The sequence below is a fragment of the Excalfactoria chinensis genome, chromosome 4 (genome assembly GCF_039878825.1).
Source record: "Excalfactoria chinensis isolate bCotChi1 chromosome 4, bCotChi1.hap2, whole genome shotgun sequence".
Classification (NCBI taxonomy): Eukaryota; Metazoa; Chordata; class Aves; order Galliformes; family Phasianidae; genus Excalfactoria; species Excalfactoria chinensis.
In genome coordinates, this window is record NC_092828.1 from 52,082,516 (window position 1) to 52,105,350 (window position 22,835).

General features: G+C 36.1%; 1 protein-coding gene across 7 annotated transcripts in view; it reads right to left on the reverse strand.

Annotated features, from left to right (window-relative positions):
* GRID2 (glutamate ionotropic receptor delta type subunit 2) overlaps nt 1-22,835 on the reverse strand; it is a 651,664-nt gene that overhangs the window by 201,066 nt on the left and 427,763 nt on the right. For all 7 annotated transcript variants that reach the window (XR_011903406.1, XR_011903404.1, XR_011903405.1 and 4 more), the window contains one exon: nt 6,293-6,346. Coding sequence is in view for 4 of the 7 variants with exons in the window: in XM_072334995.1 (XP_072191096.1) it covers nt 6,293-6,346 (54 nt within the window). In the remaining 3 variants the exon portion in view is untranslated. The remainder of the gene's footprint in view (nt 1-6,292; nt 6,347-22,835) is intronic.

The following is a 22,835-nucleotide window of genomic DNA, read 5'->3' on the forward strand; positions in this document are numbered from 1 at the left end:
CCTGACATTTATTTACTGATTTATTTTCTAGGGCTGTAGTTAATGTTCTTTAAATGAAATAGTTTGAAACAACAGGTCTGGGCATACTGGGATTCACTTGTTTTCTTTAAAGCTTGGAAGAAAAGCACATGAGATGTAAATTTTAACTTCAGCTCTTGACTACAGTATAAATATTTTATTCATTTTCACAGATTGTCATAGTTTTTGAATTCATCTGTTATTAATGTTCCTTATGAAATATAGATTTTTTTGCAAACAAAAATAACACATGGTATCAGCTGTGTCCACTGTAATATCTTGCATTTCTGGTCGATTAATCCTTAATGTACCATAGATAATGGTTTCTCTCAGCTTAAGATGCTGTCCTTTCATTTAGTTTGTATCATTTTCCTGGCTGTGAGGTTAAAAAAAATGCTGTTCTAGCAAAGAGCGTTCAATTTTTAAAATACTTCCCAATAATCATAAGCAAGAGTTCAAGAATCTTATTTAGATTTCAAACTATGTCATTTCTGGAAGCATTTACAAAGTTAGTCTGGTTTCATTACATGCTGTGCCTTATCTGTAACAGCAAGGCTATTAGAATAGTTTTAATAATGTAAAAAAAATTGATTCCCAAATAGCAATTCTACAATGCTAAATAATACTTTAGAAGAGATTTTGACTTTCAGCTGGTTAAACATTCATCTTTTCTCTCTTAAAAAAAGTTGTGTTTTTTTTTTGTTTTTTTTTTTTTTGTTTTTGTTTTGTTTTGTTTTGTTTTAATGTAATCAGCATTTTTGTGCATTTTAATTATAAGTTCTCACTTTAAACTTTTGGTTATTATATTTTTATACAGCACCTGGGAACTAATAGCAGAATCCACATAGCAAAGAGATTTTCTTGTGGTGCTGAGGAAATATAAGCATCAATAGAATAATAACTATGACTTTAAATGCTGTGAGTTCTACTGATTATATCACAAATTCAGATTTTAGGTTAACTGGAAAGCAATTCCATACCAATTCAGACCCAACTTCTACCATTTGCTATGTGTTTCTTTGCAGTTTCTTAATATTTGGCACTAGCTGAGTGATGAGCCTTTTATACACTGACTCTCCAATATCATCTCTCATTCTTGAATTTTGGATCCGACTTAAGAAAACTATATAAAGTAACTATTGTATGAGAGGAAACAATTTTCATTTGCACTTCAAAGCAGGATACAGTACAATGATAGAAGGCAGATGATTTGTTATACAAGCACAAAATGTCAAAAAAAATTACAAAGTTGGCCAAGTTGAACTGAGTTGACACCTGTATAAATATATACTTGGTTCTGTGGGCTTTTCTAGAAAGTTCCAAAGCTCAAGAAACAGTTCCAAACCTTTCTTTGAAGGTCTGAACCTGGAATAAGGAGAGGCTGTGCTTTTCCAAGCAGAACATGAATAGATACTAGACGTCCATTTCATCCTATTATGCAAGTAAGTAAGGAAAGGACTGCAATTTTAAATGCATAGTTCTGTGCAGATGGAAAAAACGGAAGTGAGAGGATCATCTCAATGTATCAGGAAAATATTCCAGTGAAAAGCAAGACAATATACTGGTCACCTGGTGTATATCGCTGTACAGCTTGGTGCCATTTTGAAATGAGCAATTAGATACAGAATTACTTTTTATCATAGAGTAACTGAAAAACATAGAGGAAAATAATTTATCCTGTAATAAGATCTAATAAAGGGAGAAAAAGACCCCACAGCATTTATTGTGGAAGCATCTTAACTTTCAGTCAAGATGTTTCCAGATTTTATCATATATTTAACATGCCCTATTTTCCAGAAGTTACATCTAACAGAAGGTTCTCAACACATCCTTTGTGAGAAGGGATTACTTCTTCCTCCTCTACAAGCTGGTTGAAGCGAGTTTAGGCAGGGGTCACAGCAGGATGAGATGGCCACTGTCCTTTGAGGCCTCTCAGCCAGCAGTACTCTTGCTTGGCAGAAACACAGATAAGCAGAGTACTATGTGTGCTACATCCTTTCTGTATTCCTCAACACTTCCCCAAAAAAAGGAGCAGTTGATGGAAAGTTATAACTAGATGAAATTCCAAGACAAGTTAAGGGAAATCCAGACTCACATAAGCACTTGCCCCATCATGTCTCTCCTAGGTTTCTTATATTCTGGACAGGATGGAAAAAAAGCAGGAAGACGAGAAGATGGAGAAAAAAGGTAAGGAAGAAATAAAAATCCAAAAGTTTGTGGAGAAAGCAGGGCTAACCAGTCCCACAAGCAGAGTACCTCTATCCATTGGCTCTAACCTATCTGAACAAAAGACATGGCCATCTTCATGATAGGAAGGGTTTGTCAAAAGGGGTGGCATTTAATGCTTGACCTGCTGTCACCATTGAAAAATGTAAGGATTGAAACAAACATCTAACGGTACTGTTAGTCAATTATAAACATTCAAATGTAAAATTATGTGAGCTACTGGAATTTAACTATGATTTAGGGACCTGATTCAATTTAAGCTGCTCAAGCTTAAAACATAGTCAAGCTTTATACTGCTCTTCATGGGCCAAAACACAATAGGACAACAGGAATGCATCAGTCAAGCAGTAGCCCACTCCAAGGGAAAATACGTTTCATCTGAAAGCAGTTTTTGAATGCCATACTGTGCATTTTTCCAGATCTCTCCTGCATTGTTACAGGCAAACCTATCACTAAATCTTTTCCCAAAAACTATCCCATGCTTCTCCCTGAATGAGTTCTTTCATACTCTGATGCTTGTGGTAATCCCAAATCTTCTAAGGTTTCTCTCACTTGATACGTGGGCGTTTTGAACTACTTTTCTTGTGTGGCAAACTTGCCCTCTCTAGCCTTTGAGAAGGATACATTTATTCACACTTGATATATAAATAGAGAGCATACACCCTTTCAATCTTTGTTTTCCAAGGCTAACCAAGCCAAAATTGGCAGACTCTTCTTACAAAAATGAGCTTTTCTGTGTGCTTTTTCCACTTTTATTTTAACTCTGTTAGTCACAGTTGTGCATATTATTGCAGATAGAAACTCATCAATACTTTCTAGTGGCTTTAGTATTTCTACCTTCTCTACAGTTACTGTAAACACTGGAAACTGTTTCAGAGTCTCCTTGAGCAAACAACAGTAATGGAGAACTGGTGGCTGCCTTGAGCATAGTAAGATGCCCCTGGGTGCTTCAACAAAGCAAAATGCTTGAGACAGAAACTCATTTTAAATTAAGAAGGAAACATTAATTAAAAAAGAGCAAAAAGAAACTGTGCTGCAAGTATCCCTTCTTCAGGTCCATTCAATAAAATTTATCTCATTGTGCACTAGGGATTTAGTAGTTGTAATGAAATGTTATTTTACTATCCCGGGATTTTTAAGGTTACACTTAACTACTGTGCAGAAGAAAAGAAAAAAGCAGAGAGAATGACAGAAAGAGAGAGTGCAAAACCCATTCCCATGTCTTTTTTAAGGCATATTTGATCATGACTGCATTCAAATCTATGATTTTAAATACAGAATTGTACCATCTGCTTTCAAGCCCTGAAGAAAGAGAAACTCTTATTTGGAGTGAGGTTCTTCAACAGAATGCTATGATCAGGCAGAAAAGATCTGAGTTATTTGTAAAGGACTAATAAGATGTATTGGACTAATAAGATGTATTATACTTTTGCAAATTATTTCATTTTATAGGAACAACCTTTCTCCTCCCACACACACATTTCCATTTTGATACACAGTCTTCAAGCAATTTCTCCATATTACCTAAAATAGCTTCTAATGGGACAATAAAAATTAAGAAACTCTTTCAAGGCATTACTGCATTTAAAGCATGCAATTAAAATAACAGATGTTGCCTCAAAAACCCAGGCAGGTTCACAATCACAAAACTGAAGGTGGTATTTCCTTCCATATTATTATACTCAGTAAGCACATTGTAATCCCTTCATGCAGTGGTGGAAAGAAAGATGCCTTATTTTGGTATCTTATTGCAAGGAAGTATTTGTCACATATTATTTTAAAGCATATTAAATTGGTTTTGGATGTGAAGATGGCAATTTTGTGTATTAAAGGTCCTGGATATTTCTCCGCTTCTACTGAAGTGGTGGTGTTGTGATCTTAACACTGAACTTGTAAAATGTTGCAATAAATGAATAATATTGTGTAACATTCATCAGTCAGGAAATATTTCTATTTCTACTTAATTTGAATATAGTGTTAAGAACTAAAAGAAAAATAGGGCAAAACATGTTTCTTTCCATATCATCATCTACAAACCTTATTCATTACTAATCTGATCTTTACATCCACAAAATATCGAGCATTTTAACATCATAGAGTATCCTGAGTTGGAGTGGATCCACAAGGATCACTGAGTTCAACTCCCAGAGTCAACAAACAGAGCTTGATAGTAAATTGCTTCAGTGAGGATATGAATTTAGGTCCAGAAGATAATTAAGCTGAGATGACTCAAGAGTTAACTTTGCATGGTGTTAAACATTTTCACGTTCTTCAAAGATGGCAGCAGGAATGACAGAATGGGATATAACGATTTTAATGACTATGTTTTTTAGCATAGCTAGTGAGAATGAATTTAATTGCATCTTCCACCCATTTCACATATAAGAGTATAAAGCAATGAAGGGGTGGTGCACGTGTCACTGCATACATCATTCAGCTCTCCTTGCTGTGGAGAGGAATAGTTTTGGAGCAGAGAAAACAACTTAAAGTGATGACCACTTCTACTGCTGTGCTGTTTAATCCACTCCTATGTACAGTCAACAATGCTCAGAAAGCGAAATTTCTTTCATAAAGACACTAATAAATGAATACAGAACATAAAGTATGTGCGATAGGATTGGTTCTTGGTTTTCTTTTTGGTTTTGAGGGTGGAAAGGAGTGGTCATATAAAAAGAGAAAGTACCTACTCCCAGTCTGTCTGGGAACTTTATTGATACTGATGCATACAACTGTCTTCTACTGATCTAGATTTTATTCATATCTTTAAAAAAAAATTATTATTCTTAACTCAGAAGAGTGCACATCAGCACCACTTCAATATTCCACTGAAGCCAAATAATGTCTAGTTTAATCTGGTGGAAAAGAAAATATATGTGTGCAGTTCATGTGACCTGCTGTATCTTAGAGCTGGGTTCTCAGCCACAGAGACCCACCCCATTCAGTGCTGAATAACAAGGAAAATTACTAGTGGGGAGAGATGGAAGGCCCAAAGCAATAATTTTTGCTGAACCTCTGTAGTCTTCACAGCACTTAATGAGGCATAATTCTCTCCACAGAATGTTGGCTTAAAGTTCACTGTTTTAAAGGAGTAGGACAAAGTATGTCCTCACTGCAAAATGTTAAAACTTATTATAACCTTGAAAAAAAAGCTTTTCACTTAACACTACTAGTGAAAAACTAGTAGCAATGTATGAAAACAGAAGAGCACAGTAAATCCGGAGCAGACCTAGAATCCATATTCAGTTTCTCCAAGTTATCTTTTGTTTTAAGAACATGCAAGAGACGTACAGTTAACACACTCAGGAGAGTTATCTCCTCAGGGAATTCAGCCATTTTGGACTTAAATTGCTTTTCAGAAAACAAAAGAAAAAGTGAATGCCTTCAAATCTAGAACAACTGCACTTTTCAAAGTTTTCATATGCAAAGCTACTTCACACTGACTTGCCATATTTTAGCTGACAAGTGTTCATGGAAGAACCTATTTCACAGTCTAAAAATAGGATCTCCGTTTTTCTTTTATTTTCCTTCAGGGGCACTGATAGATGACCTGGTTCAGGGGTCCACCAAAAAGCCTTCTACTGATATCAGTGGTTTTGGGTACCAATCATAACCGAATTCTAGATGAATTCTTACAGGAAAAGGAAAGATGGGATTACAAATTTTATTTATTTATTTATTTAAATAAGAAAAGTAATTAAAATATGAATGAAACAAAAGCACTTCAATAAGAAAGATCCATTATGAATGAGAAACAATCTGAAGGAGATCCTCTAAAACAGTCAGCTCAAGTACCCAATAGGTAAGTATTCTTTTGTTCAGCTTATTTTTCATTTACTCATTTAAGTACTTCTGTTTAAAACAGGCAAGACAAAATGACAAAACCAAAAGACTTGGCATTCCCTTTTTGTTAAATGTGGGCCCTCTCAGCATGCCTGAACTTTGTTATAGCTACTGCTTCCTGCTGGCAAAGGCAAGACCAGTATGAACATTTGTCTGTAAGCCTGAAAACAGGATTCATGGTTCACAACAATGTTCACTTGACAGTTACCTCATTTATAATGATCCAGTGACAGTCAAAAGCAACCAGATTAGTCTCCACAACCTGAAATAGAGAACAAACGAGCTATCAGTGAGCTTGCTTATGAAAACCAGGAAACAACAAAAAAAAAACTTAAATAGTTGCTCTCTACAAGTGACAAATACGGAAGCACATGCTCTTTAAGATCTCTGTTATTCAATTGAAGGTAGAGAACCTTCAGCAAAATTTTGTGGAAGCATTTGTGTTATTGTTTGACTTGCTAATTAAAGTCAGAAAATACATTTCACTGCTGGCAATGCTGAATAGAATATGTTTCAGTTGACTGAGGAGAAAATGAAAGCATTTTTGCCTTAATATTGTTTGGTGAGATGGAACAACAGAAAGGAAAGCCAAAAATAAATATCAAGTAAATCATATCAGATTTCTACACTCCTGCCTTTCTAGTATATGCATCCTCTCACTGTGTGGAAACCTCTGAATAAAAATAAATAAATAAATGAATAAAAACAAGCAAAAAGAGCCAACAACCTTGAGACTCATCGAAAATCCAGATTGGGGAGAGGGCTACTCTTGAGAAAGAGAGTTGTTACTGGGGTGATGGACAGTGGCCTGTTCCTGGCTATGTGCAGAGAAGGCTTCTAAATCCTTCTTCCACCATCCCCTTCATTTTCTTGCTAAAAATTATTCAAGGAGATACCTTTGTACTGGACTGAAATTTACTGCCTAGTTCTCCTTACATTCAACATTATTATTTCCCTTCCTGAGTTCACTACTATCCTAGAAAGCCATGTTTGATTCACAGCAAAGAAGAAAAATATAAATGGTGTACTTTCATTAGTTAGAAAGGAAACCATTGATAGGAAGGAGACCAGGAAAGCTACAGAAAAGGCTTATTTATTATTATTATTTAAATAAATAGAACTGAATTGACATTTACACTGAAATAGTTTTAAATAGATAAATCCAATTTTATTTGTATAATCAATATATGCAACTTGATTCACCATTTAAAACCAGTGAATATCTAAAATGGCATTTAATGTCAGAAAAAAAAAATCGAAACAGGTCTTGGGACTTGCAGTGTTATTACATTCAAGGAAATAGGTTGCTCTGAAAGTAATGCTTTTTGTTTACTTTCATGGAAACTGTAACAGGTACAAAGAGCACAATAACAATATTTGATAGAGTAAATTCTTAGCTACAAAACACTATCTATCAACATAGTCACTATCATTAGCTATGCATTTTCACCAGTAATGAACACAAGAGCCTGCATACCATATCGGTAAAAATCTGCACCAGCAGAGGTGACCTGCTGTCACCTCTGGTGAAATGCATCACCTACCACTGTGCTCACATCCATGCTTTGATTATAATAAATGTTCAGCAAACATCAATGAATGTCAGTGGATGCTATTTTTTCTGCATGGAGGAATTCAAAGACACACCTTTGACTGATAACCTTCGTTATCAGTTCAGAGTCCACAAGAATCAGGGTTAATGCCTATTTAGTACAAATGACAGGCAAGATTAGAAATTCTGATCTGGAGACACTAGGGGAAAAATAAAACCGAAATCAAGAGCAGCAGTATATGAATTGAGATCCTATTTGAAACTCTCAGTGTCATCTAGAAACTGGGAGAAAGGAAAGCCAACACTGTTAGTGTGCACATGGAAAATATCAGTATCGTCAGGAGCAAGAAGCAAGGTCCTTGCTTTATTCAGAGCTTTGATTTGATGCTCTTTGTATGTAGTAACAACAGAGTATTTTGTCATGTTCCTTTGGTGCTATCTTACATTCTCCACAGAAAATATCTAAATGGCGCATAAAAAAGAAAATGATAGAACCTGAGTAACTAACTGATGTGAAGCATGACAACAGGTCCCGCTCAGATGCTTGAAGGGAAGCATTCCTTGCAATCAGATCTGTTATATCAAACCAGCTGGAAGACAAATGCATCCGGGAAAAGAGGAAGATTAACAATGTATGGAGCAGTAATCTCAATGTTCTCAAGGCAGCATTTACTCCCAAGCACCCAAGCATAGAAAGTTTATACCATTTATAAAATAAGCAATGCTATTTAAATTTTCCATAAGACAAAACAAATCAACAACTTACTGAAACGGAAACATTTCTATTAGTCAATCTACATACATTTCTGCTGAAAAGCAAGCAGAATTTCCAAAAGAAAGTAAGTTTGAGATTCTGTCATTTTACGCTAGTTTCCCTCTTCCTGGCAACCACTAGTCTTCTAGTTCCAAGACATCCTACTGAGGATGGCTGCTTTACCCTGACTACATTTCTCCAGACAAGGCCTCCCAAGGTTCCTACTGGCTCTGAGACAGTCTGACAGGAGAATATTCTCAGATTCAAGGCTTGTGGTGGCGTTAGGGAAACAAAAATGTCTGTGCTCTACAAGGGACTCCTCAGCTCTTGTTCTGCCTCAAAATGGTAATCAACTGAATCTTCATTTTCAGTTAATTTAGTTTCTTTAAAAATATTTGGTTTTGTGTGTCTACTTTGTCTAGGCTATCATATTTCAATGAGAAAAAGCCTTTTCAACATTGTGCTTGTAAGAATCACCATTATTATTCAATACAGCTCACAGACAACTTCAGCTGTATTCTGAAAGAAGCCTACTGGTCTCACTAGTTGCTCAAATAGCTCAGGCTACCTATGACAGATTTACTTGTGATCTGCAAATCTTAAGTTGAAAAATACTCATTTTACAGTTACAACTCAAATTTTCTCAGCTGAAAAATCATGTTTTATCCATTAAAGTTTATGCATTCACGAATCTACTTAATATTAAAGCCATTTTCAAAAAGCTTATGTCAAGCTGAGATGAACTTGTAATGTACTCTGAGACATTCAAACTAATATTTTCTAAGTTTAGATGGTCTATGAATAGCCCACAGTTTAAGAATTCACTTTTTCTTTCATCCTCTGACAAGCTTTTTTCTTGGTATTTTCCTTAGCTCATCCACACAAAGATAGTTCTAGTATTGGAAATAGTTGCTTAAAAATGCAACTGACTTTGCCCCCAAGAAGTTACTATATCTTTTTATTATGTATAGTTGTTTTTTTGTTTTGATTTGTTCTTTAATTTTTTATTTTTTATTAAATGGATTTATTTCTAATCTTGGAACCAGCATTCACTTAGCACGTCAGGGCTGTTCATTTCAGCAGGATCAGTATGATGTGTCTCAGTCTCTTGCTTCTGAGCACCTCTCTTCTCTCAGTATGGATAATATCATTCAGTTAATTGTCTTTTGACTTTGGGTAGTACACCTCACTACGTCTGTATGATTTGCAGGGCAATGCATTATTATTATTATCATCAGTAATGGCCTTCTGGTATTTTATAATTATTGTGCTTTCTAAGTTTTTCAATGTAAAAGGAAAATAAACAGACACAACCTCTGTTTTACAGAAAATAAATATTATTTGTGCCCTTCAGATCTGACACGTGAAAGAAGAGGTTGTTTAATTCTACAGTTTTTGTCAAATATTAACAGTTTATGATTACATACATAATGTGACTGTTAGCAGATACTCTCAAACACTATGCACACTCTTACAACTTCCAGACTGTATGAAATCAATCCAAAATAAATAAATAAGCCCAAAGGTAGTACCAACATAGCCTGGAACCAATTATCTGTCAGCAAAACAGTTAATACTTGACATGGCATACCTTACCATACAGTTACAAAACAGTCTTCCACTATGTCTTTGTCTATATACTGACCTTGCTGACTTGTTTACTTAGAAAGCCAGTGCCATGTCTCTTAAAGGGATGACAACAAATAGCACAGCAGTTAAAAACAACAAGAACCACCTAGAAAAAGTGTGTCTGGTTCTGCTTAAGACTGATCCTAACCAAAAAGTATGCAGAATACTGAAAAGGCAAGAGGGCAATAATGTAAAATAAATTAGATATCCCACATATTAGAGGTGATAACAATTTGATGGAGCCTGTAGGAGTTAGAGACCTCAAGAATTTGAATACAATTTGCAGATTCATCTACCTGTTCTGCTGTCTGTGACAAGGAGCCTTGCTGTGCACTCCAGAAAGGCCAGGGTCAGATTGGAAATTTCCATACAAGACAGAAGGCAGGTAACAGTATTGTTTATACAGCTCACCTCGTAAGACAAAACTGAGAAAAACTATGGTGTGCAATCATAATGACAGCTGAACACCAGCTGAATCCTACAGTTATTTATTGACAAAGAGTTAACCCTTTCCAAAATAAAATCAAACCATGCACACATTGACAAATTCTCTTTTCATACTACCTCTAGAGGAAATCATACAGCAATGTAGCTGTGGGTTACTAAACTCACAATGTTATACACAACCCAGCAGAGTCTCTAAACCTAAACATGGCTGGTAGCTGAGAAACTGTTAGGACACAGTGGGACATAGCCACCAACTGCAAAGAACAATATTTATTTATTTATTTATTTGGCCAATCACTATATATTTTCATTTATCAGCCACTAGTATTTGGCTACTTTTTATTGACATACCACATAATTCTCCATTGGTAAGAATCAAAGCAGCACTTGAGCAGGCCAGTTCTGAAACGGACTGCATGAAATTGGGGAAAAACTAAAAAGAAGACTGCATCTCCACCTACTCGGTCCCTGCTCAGCCAGAAAGTTCACACTAGAGTGTTTGAAAATACAGTCATTAGTTGCATAACTCCTGCAGCAAAGAATACAGCTGTCGAGTATTGAGTGCTATTCACACAATTATAGAAGTCCACAGCAATAGATATAAAATATCACTGTTAACGTCTTTGTAACTTCAGAAATGTGCACGTCAAACTTCAGCAGTTTTCCTAACACTTTTCTAATCTATTAAAATAAATCAAACTTCTGCTTTATGAGGAAGGTGTTCTACTTAGTCAAATCAGTGAACAAGAAAATGGACGAAGCAGAATATAATTTTCTTTCTTTAAAGAATTCGACTACACACCAAAGGAGATTTTGCATAGAGCAGAAAAATGCTGTCAAGAAGACAAGCAATGAGCAAGGACAAACCATCTGTCAATTGGCACTATCTCCAGAACTTCTGCATCTTTGGAAGAGGCTGACAATTTATCACAACTATTTCTATTGTTCATACTCAAACCTTCAAATGGGCTAAATGCAAGACATTCCAAAGTAAATAAAGCAGCAGCATTGCCAGCATGCAAGCTTTTCTCATGATAATCCTCATTACATCTCAGAATAATATTTCTTACAATAACAAGCAAGAAAAATACAGCTGCCCAACAAAAAGAATATCCAGTTTAACACAAAATAGCATTAAAAGTTTACTACATCTCTTCTTGCTTACAAATATAATCCATACAGAATTTAGTAGCCTCACGTGTTTCCTATTTGAAATAGAGGGGACAACTCCTGGGCTCCAATTTTAGCTTTACTACAGCTGGGACTCTTCTACAGCTAGCCATCCAGGTGTCATGAGTTATTCCTCAAAATGCAGAAGTGTATCCACCTAGAACTTCGTGTTAATTTTCTGCCCCACCAGGAGCTGTGGTGGCAACTGGAAATCCCTTTTTGTGGAGCCACCACCAAGCCAAGTGAGTCTTTGATTTTTCACAGAAGCCAACAGATGGCATTGCATAATTCCTTGTTTTGGAACTGACTAGTACTGAAATCATTTATAAAGTGATTTTTCAGTTAGTTTACCCAAGAGTCGAGCTGGGACACAGACTCAGTACTAACCTCTTCCAAACAACCTCTGTGTACAATATGCCTCATTTACACTCTCTTGTAGTCTGAACTGCACTCTTCCAGCTGGAAGACTGCTAAATTGCTTATGTCCAATATCATTAAACTTGGTGTCTGTGTCTTTCCATAGATCAACTTCTTAGAATCACCACTTCTGTTTTATATAAGCATATATGTGTCTTGACTTAATTATCTCTGCTAGGGACAGGCATATTTTGATCATTAAGATATGACAAAAATTGGGCATCATGCATAGCTACGTGAGACAGGGAACCCCCACTCTACAAAAATCCCAAGAAAGCACAGGAAATAGGATGACATTTCTTAACATCTCCTTTAACTGAAGAAAAGTGGTTTGACTAGCTTGAGCACCCGGAACTGTCTGCCATACTGCAGATGGCTCCTCAAACAGTGGTATAAAAACCAAAAAGACTTACATAGCATGTACATGCAGCACTAAGAAATGTAGGTGATAAGGTAAACACTGGAGTAGATGCACAGAGTTGTACTACATCAAACTAAATGCCACAGAACTTATGCATGGTCATCCTGATTGTGTCTGTTAACATATTTTTTTTCCTTTCTTTCTCTACTTGTTACTAGTTCATCAAGCCACAGCCGTTTTATGGCTTAATAAAACATGGCTTAATTTGCTTGTCTCATGAGAACAAATTTCTTTGAAAAAGAACGTAGTTGAGCTACTTGATTGGCTTTCTTTCTTTTTCTTCCAGATTTATTTCAAAAGATGGTACATTTAAACTAAATGAAATTCAGTTATTCCACTAAATAATCAGTTTTATTTTAATTCTACTTGCCATCTTTATTATATTTGAAACAAGTCAAGTTTCAGAGATTTCATCACCCTTGTTACTTAGATTTTTAGATGTAAGGGAGATTTTAAGAGATTTTATAGTCAAGTAGAGAAATCCACCCCAAACTAAAAGTGCATTAAGTGTAAAAGAAAACCAACAATTGAATATTTAATAAGTATAAAAAAATCACTGCATTAATACTTCAGAGAATATGATTATAGACTTGTAATAAGAACACAAAGAGTTCCTTCTGTCTGATCGAAATGACCATTTTTTATTTTTTTTTTTTTATTTTCTTCCTCATCAAGAAGAGCTCTTAATTTGTTTATTATATAGGAATCTATAAACAGGAATCCACTCCACCCTGGAGGTTAACCAGTAAACTACAGGTTTTAAATAATACTCATTAAATACATTTCTTTTTCAGGATCTTCTTTTAAACTCAGTCTCACAATTTCTAAATTTATGTTTTGATTTATATTCTAATTATCCTTTTAAAAAGAGCTCATAACAGCTGCTGTTAGGAAACAAAAAACCCTACAACACATCTGTTTTGAACTACACTGCTTTACCTCAAAATCATGAGTACAACATCATACTACCTGCACTCAAATACAGATGCTATAAAGCAGAAAAATAATATTCTCAGTGAACAATAATGTACCTCCCACCTAGAAACTGCATATTTCAAAGTTAAAAGAGATTCAAACCATCATGGATATTCTGATACGTTACTTATGTACAATTGCCTATGCCACCTCTTTAGAATTTCTTGAAATCTCTTCTACACATAACTCGATTTTTTTCCACTGTAATACTACTTTTCACAACTATCTCTGCTCTTCACCTGCTCCTTTTGTTTTTCAAGCTGAAATCTATTTGAAAGTAAGAAAACTGCACAGAAAACTTGAGTATCTGAGTTGAACATGGACTTTAAATTAAACTCATTACCATAATATTTCAAGGTGAAGAATCAAACACAAGTCTAAACCTATGTTGAAATCTTCCGATTTTTTCCTTTGTGAAGATTCAGAGGCAATAACAGATTTCTCCCAACTGCAGTTTTAAATACCTCACCATCTTCTACACGCAAATACATGCAGAAACTACCCTTTCAGTGAACTTCCTCCAGACTGAAGGCTGCTGGCATGCATTTCAGTACCGGGAAAATAATTGTCTTACTGATGTCGACATTTTTCTTTGTCAAAACTTAGGATATGAAAAAGTCTTTCAACCTGTTAATATGACAAGAGAAGCTCAGGCAAATAGCCTTTAACTCTAGGCTTTAACTTGTATAGAAAAGCCTGTCAAGTTTGATGCAAGGTCATTCTTAATGAATGCTTTAGGTGACTAGGCTGCTAGTGAAGAGAGTTTGGGATGTTGCAGGAGAAAATAGAGATGATAAAATAGTATCTGTCAATTTCAATATGTGCTCTTTTGGTAGAACATATAAATATGTAATTTATATTTTTTGTTTCTTCTTTCTCCAATACGGAGTTACATAGATAATGTGTCTAACTATCAAGGCAGGAAACAGTTAAAACTGAAGAAAAGCAAAGCAAAGCACAAGATTCCTTCTCAGTGTGCATTAGCTGGCTTGACTGCACTCAAGAAAAGGACACGGATTCAAATAAAACTTGCAAAGGAATCATGTAAGGTTAGTAATTTTGAATAACCCTGCCCTTCTCATCCATATCTGATTTTACACCTCAGCAACTCTACAGATTGCCCCGCAGTTACTCTTGCTTTACATCAGTTTAATGAGAAAAAAAATAGTTAATTAGGATGGAAACCATAGTCAGAAAGAGGGTAAAAAACAAGAGCTTTGAGGACAAACTTGAAGGAGGGAAGCAATGAACATCAATGCAAGAAACAGGGTCACTGATTGAGAAAGCACACACACACACAACACCAACAAAACCTCAGCAAAGATAGAATACCAATTCTCTCAGTAGTAGCTGACTTCCAAAAGAAAACCTTCCTCTCCATTCCTAGCTTCAGCAAAATACTGATTCCATTTGAAATCGTTTGCTTGACACCATTCTCCTGTTACTAGATGTGAGTGCTGTTTTTAAATGCTTCAAAAGCATTTATTCAGGGGAACTTTTAAACATGTAGACTGAATTTACTCCAACAAGTTAAAAATTCAAGGCTCAATCCACCTTTCTCCAGGAGTATTAAGGGACTATTTCAAAGCCAGACTCTCTGAATTGCTCAACATCTATAAGTTAGCCAGATTATTCTCAACAGGAGCTGCAGGATGCAGAGTGCTTTTGAAAACTTGTCCATTCCATTTAGGTTTTTAAACTTAAGCTGAGTGCCTTGAAAATCCAGTCTTGATTAAGTTGGCAGGATGTTCTATATTTTTTAGAGATACAGAAATGTAGTTTCAACTCCTTTAACATTTAATAGTAAACTCAAAATCCAGTCTGCCTATGTAGCAGGGGAAATACTGTAAATCATATACTATAGAATGTAATAGTGCTACTATTTTTCTTTGTCACTGTCCACCTTTAAAAGCATCTGTTGACAAGCATCAGGTTGACATTAGTGAAACAGAAAGTACTTCATTTTCCTATCACAGGTTTTTTTAATGAAGGTCACTGCTCAAGTGACAAAATATCACTAAAGCCATTAGCCTTTTTTGCTCTTGAGGATCACGGAGGTGCCTCTCCTTTCATTTCACTTATCAGCAGAGAACAGCAGTAGCAGAGGTTCAAGCAAGATAGCCTGTATTTTTGACTTGTGCACAAACTGAACATTCAGCTCCTCTCCAAGTAAACCAACTGAAAGCACTTTTTTTTTGTGGCAATGAGAGTTCAAGAATCAAGAACAATTTGAATGAATTCTATCTGGCTAGAGGCTTGGAGCTCCCTGTGATAAAATCTTCCCAGAAGTATGCGTACTAAGACAAAATGTACTGCAAATGTAGTGAAATTACTCTAACTACCAAACTGAAATAGCAAACATGAAGCCCATCAGCCATGTGGTTTCCATGCTTGATAACAGATCCACAAAATGCATCACTACAACTGATAGTCCAAAGTGACTGCAAATCTAGATCCACACAGGGACTCACTGACCTTTGAGAAGGCATGGATAAAAACATCAGCCAGTTTTTCGTTAAGATTCTAAATTTTCGTAGAATCAAATAATTGATAGGGTCAGAAGGGACCTTATAAAGATCAACTAGTTCCCAGTCCCCACCATGGCCAAGGGGGCCACCCACTAGACCAGGCTGCCAAAAGCCACATCCAACCTGGCCTTGAGCACCCCTCTCTGGGGATTCTGAGCTTCTCTAGGCAGCCTGTGTCAGTGCCTTACCATCCTCTAAGTAAAAAATTTATTCACTTCTCAAACCAAGCTTCAAGACTTTACCATCCAAATCCTTCTGGATGACATCCCTTCCCTCTTGAGTATGAACTGCACCCACTCAGCTTGGTGTTATCCACAGGCTTGCTCAGGGTGCACTCAAGCCCACTGTCTATGCCATCAACGAAGATACTAAACAGTACCAGTACTGAAACATACCCCCTGAGGGACATCGTTTGTCACTGGTTTCCACATGGACACTGTGCTGTTGACTGCAATTCTTTGGATGTGACCCTTCTAAACTTGTTTTCCTGGTAAATTACCTCTACTTTTATTTATTTATTTTTTAATTCCTGCTATTACTCTACTTTCCACAAGTAAATGAAGTTAATGCCATTGTTTGAAGACTTTCAATATTGCCATAACATAAGTTTGATATGAAAGTTTTGTCCTAACATCCAACAAACAACATGGTCCACAGTCAGTTTCTCCCTGCAAAACTGCTGGCTCGAAACCTATTTTTATGTATCTTTACATACCTTAAATCGGATATCGTTCAAGTTTCATTAAAAACTGTTAACAAAATATAGTTCAAAGCAAATACAAAGTATTCAATGCAATACCATGTTCAATAATAAGAATATTGGACAGAAAAAGTGCTAGCAGAATGCACTTTATCAGTGTCTGAACAGCACAGCCACAAGTGCTCATCAATGCAACTTGTAGCCTACAACTATGGGTAGATATTCTAAATAGCTTCTGGTTTAAGCTGCTAAGTATAGAACACAAAGGCGTCGTTGGATAGGCAAATGTTGCAGAAAGGCACATTGTAACAAACACACACAACAGAAAAATGGCAATTTGAGCCATTCCAGATAGTTCCTTAATAATTTACAGCGATACAGTTGCTAAGAATTATTTCTCAAGAATTTTCATTGTGGAACAGTTGCTCATTTCTTTTCACTTAACTGAAGAAAGAGGCTTAAATTAGATCCCTGCTATCATTTTTTAAAAATAAATTGTAAATCTTTGATGGAGAAAAGTGAGTGGGAGAACTTTAAGAGGATTTGAGAATTCCAGTAAAGGAAAAAACAATGCACGTTGTCAAAAACACGATTGGTTCTGCATTCTAACAGCATTTGTGGAATTGGCAATAGCCTTAATGAAGTGAGCTATAAAGTAAAAAAAGGAAGGCAAACACTTCTGCAAAAGGAGCATTAATGATCATTTCAGCCTAAACCTGATTCCAACTATATATATTTTTTTCTCATGGAAGAGAAGCTTACAGCAACAAGCTTACAGCTTCTTTTTTTCTTTTTCTCAAGGACAGACTGATAAACATCAGTAACTCGACTCATACTTATGGTAACAGTTCCTCTATAGTCAATATAATTACTCAGTCAAAATTACTCGTGTGAGAAAGATAACTCATCAGTTTAAGAGATTACAGGTCCAGGTCCCTGATATAAATTATGAAAGGCCCATTATATAGACTCCCATAATTTTTCCAGAATCACATTTCTTTCTCCCTTAGGTACTGTCAAACATCTTTCTACCCCTAAGCACTGCATTTTCGTAGTGTTCTTTCAATCATCCTTTTTGACTAACGTGAACCAGAGCTGTGATATACGTCTCCTATTCTGACTATTAATATTATGGGCATATCATCTTTGCTTTTGGACGGTGATAGAAGCAAACTGACAGAACCAATATCTAGACAATCCTTGAAGTGATACATGAGCTTTACACAAGAATGATCAACAAGATAGAGAGCTATTCTTTCCCAACTGATTGATAAGAAAAACATGTTGGCTATGAGGCTGTATTTTCAGCTGGGAGTAAGTACAGCAGGAGTCTTTTGTGAATCTCCAAGTATACAGACAGAGCGCAAAGCTGAGCCAGTTAAAAAATAGAAAGAAAGAAAAGGAAAGGCAGAAAGGAAGAAGTCACAATGATTTCAGAAGGTCATTATTTGGTCCATTGTGAGGGAGGTAGAACTGCACGTTTGTCATAAAGAAATAAATTACAGTGAAGCTTGCTGCGGACCTCAGCAAAACTCTGAATGCGTGCACATAATTATGGCCCATCTCAAGTCCAATTAAATCCCAACTTACCCCAGGCAGACAGGCTAGCACAACACAATGAAGCTATATCAAATGTGTCAAGAGACTGCTGGAGCCATTTCCTGAAGCTGTCAGGGACAGGAGTGGAAAAACCCTTCCCTTCTCCCCATCCCTTCCCTATCCAGGAAGATCACCTGCGAACAAGAAGGTACCAGGATCACCAGAATGGGGTGCAAATTTGCCACACAGTTAAATATAAAAGCTCAGACACTTCTATCTAGCTGTACTGAAGACAATTCCATATTCTCATTTAGGGGCATGTTATATTCCCTCCAAGTGTTTTCTATATGGTGCTGCCCACCTGATGGGCAGGTAAGTCCCCAACAGTCCCAGAGGCCAGCCTGGAGTTTCTGTGTTCTCTCATCTGATGAAATCATATTTGATCTCTATCACTGGAGCACCACTGAGATAGGAAGAAAAATGTTCCTGTTTGATTTCAGAGACATGGGAAAAGCTGAGCCTGGAAAGCCTTCGCTGGGTACTTTATTATTTTGTTTTGTTTTTTAATTTTTACCTAGATATTTCCTTCTTGTTTTTTCAGCTTTTCTGACTCCTACTCCTCCACTGAGCAAGAGGCCACCTTCTCCCTGGACATTACAGCAAGAGCTGCTGGGGAAGTTTTTGATACATCTGCTTCCACCAGTTGTTACTTTGACTGGCAATGCCTTCATACACTGTGCTTTCATGGTACCTTTTTCTTATGCACACAGTAAGCATTTTCACTGAAGGAATGAAGAGATTTCTAAAAAGATTAAAAAAAAAAAAAAAAAAAAAAAAAAAAAAGAGAGATAAAAAAAAAAAAGACAAAGAAAAAGTATCTGTTGTGATTAACCAGAAACCTGGAGAAGGGAAAAGATGGACTTTACATAAAGTTAATGAAAGACAGATACAGATTAAATTTCAACTAAGTGAGACAAAAGTTCTAAGTAATCATGAAATGTTAAAGTTCAGATCATTTTTTGCACTGGCACCCTCAAAACATGTTTTAAAAAGCTCCATTATTGCGATGTCTCATGCTTGCAATAATGGAGCTATTGGTAAACATAGCTGTATGCCAACGAAACAGAACAAGCTTATTTCCCTCCTTACTACACACAAGTAACATATACTGAAGTGCATGCACCACATATTCAGTCCTGTTTGCTTCATCTACTGTTTCTTGTCCTATATGTTATCAGTCTGCTTTTTGAGAGGGATCACAAATGCATCTTTGTACATGCGAAGTTGTCCTTTACAACAGTTTATATTACATCTCCCTAGATTTATCTCCTAATTCAGGCATTTTCCAGGATCCTAGGGCAGCCATTATTCAAGATTATTTTCCTAAATTGATGATGCTTATATCTTTGAGGGCAAATTTTCCTCATAAACATCATAGAAAATTCCCTCTAGTGGAAAAGATTCAGACTTTGATCCATGACCCTCTCCATGCCATGTCTCCAGAAAGGAGAGACAATCAAAATTGCTTATTGTAGATCTATTTCACTCTCTCCTGAGCAAAATATATAAGTAGAGCAATGTCATATTTCTGTCAAAATATGAATTTTCTGGAATATATGCTTCAATATCCAATAGATGACTTTTTTATTGATATTTATGGCAAGAAAAGAGACATTTTTATTATTTCTTTGTTCTGCACTTGTATGATATCTAACAGTTACATCCTAGCATATGACTAAGCAATAACTGAAATGAATGAGATGTCTTCTCTGGCAAGAAATTATCACTGTTTATATGATCATACTTTGACATTTTAAAGAAAGAACTACAGTTTTTGTCTTTACTTTGAGAACACATGCAAGAAAAAACTTGGAATTAAATATGTATCTCTCAATCCCTAAATCAAATTTGATCAAAGAGTACCTAGGATTAAAAGCACATCAACTCCTGCTTTGGTTCAGTATGAGCAGGATAGAAAGAAAGGAATAGAAAGTCATACTGTTCTCCTGAGTGAACTAAAATAAGAGCTGTCATCTTAAAATATTTCAGGCTGTAAGCACAAAACCCATTCTTGGTAGCAGCATGTATTTCATTAATGCCGGGACCCCCACCAGCATTTGTAGTGCCTCCTTACACAAACACAGAGGGTCCTACAGCCATCCACATCTGTAGTTCCCTTGCTTAAAGGGAATTAAAGTGCAACCATACTTGGTGTCATCTAGATTAAAAAAAAGTGCCTGGACTGCTGTCTTTGTTTGGAAATCTTGAAGGTTTTGCTCTTGCTGTGGGTGTGTACTTCCTGAAAAACTATGGAGCTTTTTTTTTCAAGTGTGCACATCTTCAGGGAAGAACTGAAAGTGTTATACTAGGTTAATCAGACCAGTGAGCTAAAGTGCCTAACAAATAAAAACCTTATGGCTACACCGAATGAGTGTATCAGACTTGTATAACAGACTTGCCATGCAAGTAAGTTCCTATCTGTAGTGCTTGGGACAGGACAATAGCTTCAGATGTGCAGGCATGTTTCAAGTTCAGCAAACCTCCTGCATATCAGCTGACCTTTCACACTGGGGCACGGAGCTTGGGCACTACAACATTTGCAGTTGCAATTTAATATTGAGACACTTAAAAAAAAAAAATCAGAATTCTGGTTCCCCTCTGCTCACTTCAGATTCTGTCCCATTTTTTCCCTTACCAAGCAGGGCACAAATAAATGGGAAAGAAGAACAGTTGTGGCCGCACCTTCCTTTCTAGGGGTACATTATATTGAAAAGGTATAGTAACACAACAGGAAATTGTTTTTGTTTGCACTTAATACATTTTTGCCCTCAATGAGATTCTAGTCTTGACTCAGCTGGAAAACACATTACTACAATGATGATCAGGTAAAAAAAAGAAAGTGACTGAATTTTCTGAAATCACTCCCTGAATTTGGAAAGCAGGAAAGAAGTTATTGAGCACTAACTGTATGAGCAAAGCAGGAGCATTCTCAGCTATATTCACACTTTCACACAAAGGCACCATCCAATTTCCCAGCACTATTGCAGCTGAGCTGATTGGTGCAAGTGAGTGGTTAAACAGCATTGAAATCTTATTAAGAGTGGCTAAATGACCCTCAGGCCCATCTACATTAGAGTTTGAGTTGGTATGTGCACAAATGTGCCTAAAGATACAAAATCAGCTAACAAAATGAGCAATATTGATGCAATCATTATGGATTTTCCTGCATTTTATTCTGCAAAATTTCCCTTATCATCTCAAACATTAATTAACTGTAAGTTTACTGTCTCTGAGGTAGACACATGGAGGAAACGTAAAGGAAAAGGACAAGAAAGAATATGAACATAGGGTTAACACATTGCTTCTGGATTAAAATTGCTTTCTGCTAAGAGTTTTATTGCTCAGTATCTATCCCGAGTGCCACTATCTGCAGATTTGAAAGAATACATTCAAAGCAGCATACCTGATTTTCAAAAAATAACCTATAAAATAAAGTAAAACTGACACCTTCCCAAAGGGGAGGAAACATCAGGGAAATTCTCTGAATATTGAATAGGAAAGCACTGAGCCTTAGACAACAAGGAAACTCAGAAAGGAAAAAAAAAACCTTTTCAATTTATGCAACTTGGCTCACTTTGCATTGCATTTCTATCTAAGGGAAGAAATATTTCCAAATCTGCACTGTCTTCTTCAGTCCTCTACCTTTCTCTTTTTTTCAAAATGACAATATCTAAAACAACAAGAAAGGGACAATGCAGGCATATTAAATTTGGCATCAAATTATATCCCTTGTAAAGATGATTTAAAGAAGCTTTTATTTGCAAATTAAAACAAACTGTGGTTTTCATGACAGAACAGAAAAGCCAAATAAAAGGATCTTGTAGTATTATACGTGAATTATTTCTGACCATGTCCAAAGTTCAGAAGTGAAGGATCTATGCTGAGTAGTGAAATGGTGAAACTGATATACAACAATTTAGCCTTACTGTGTTATGTACACAGAAAAACGTTGTGTAAGTTTCTTCGCTTTACTACAGTACCACACTGTAAAACAAGTCCTATACACTGATATCACACCCTCGGAGTCCCTAAAGAAAGCCTTAAGTCAGGTGATCTCTACCAATTCATACTTGTAGAACTTAGATTATCAGATTTTAATGTATGCAGTTTGAATTAGACAATCTTTTTTTTTTTTTTTTTTTCCATTTTCTTAAAATGTATGTAAAGCAGAATCTATGTACAAGGAAATACTTCCTCTAAAGGTCTACTCGCTGCATCACGCATAAGGGTAGGAACAAATCTTTATCTACAGATCCGGGAACCATAATTCTGCTTCATGGAGCAAAATTTGACTGCCTTCAGTCAACTGCAGCCATGTGCCAATGCTGTCACTTCATTCTCAGGATAATGTGATGACACGAGGGATTTACTAGGGCAGAAGCAGGCTTACTCATGAGAATGAAGAGAATAAGTCTGAAAATAATAATAAAGAGAGGTTTGGGCTATTCCAGATATTTCAGTTTAGATCTCTTCTGCTTCAGCTTTTGTGTTACTGATATTCTCCCCGTTAACGCCTACAACACTAAGATACAGAACAACTCAGCTTCCTTACATTATTA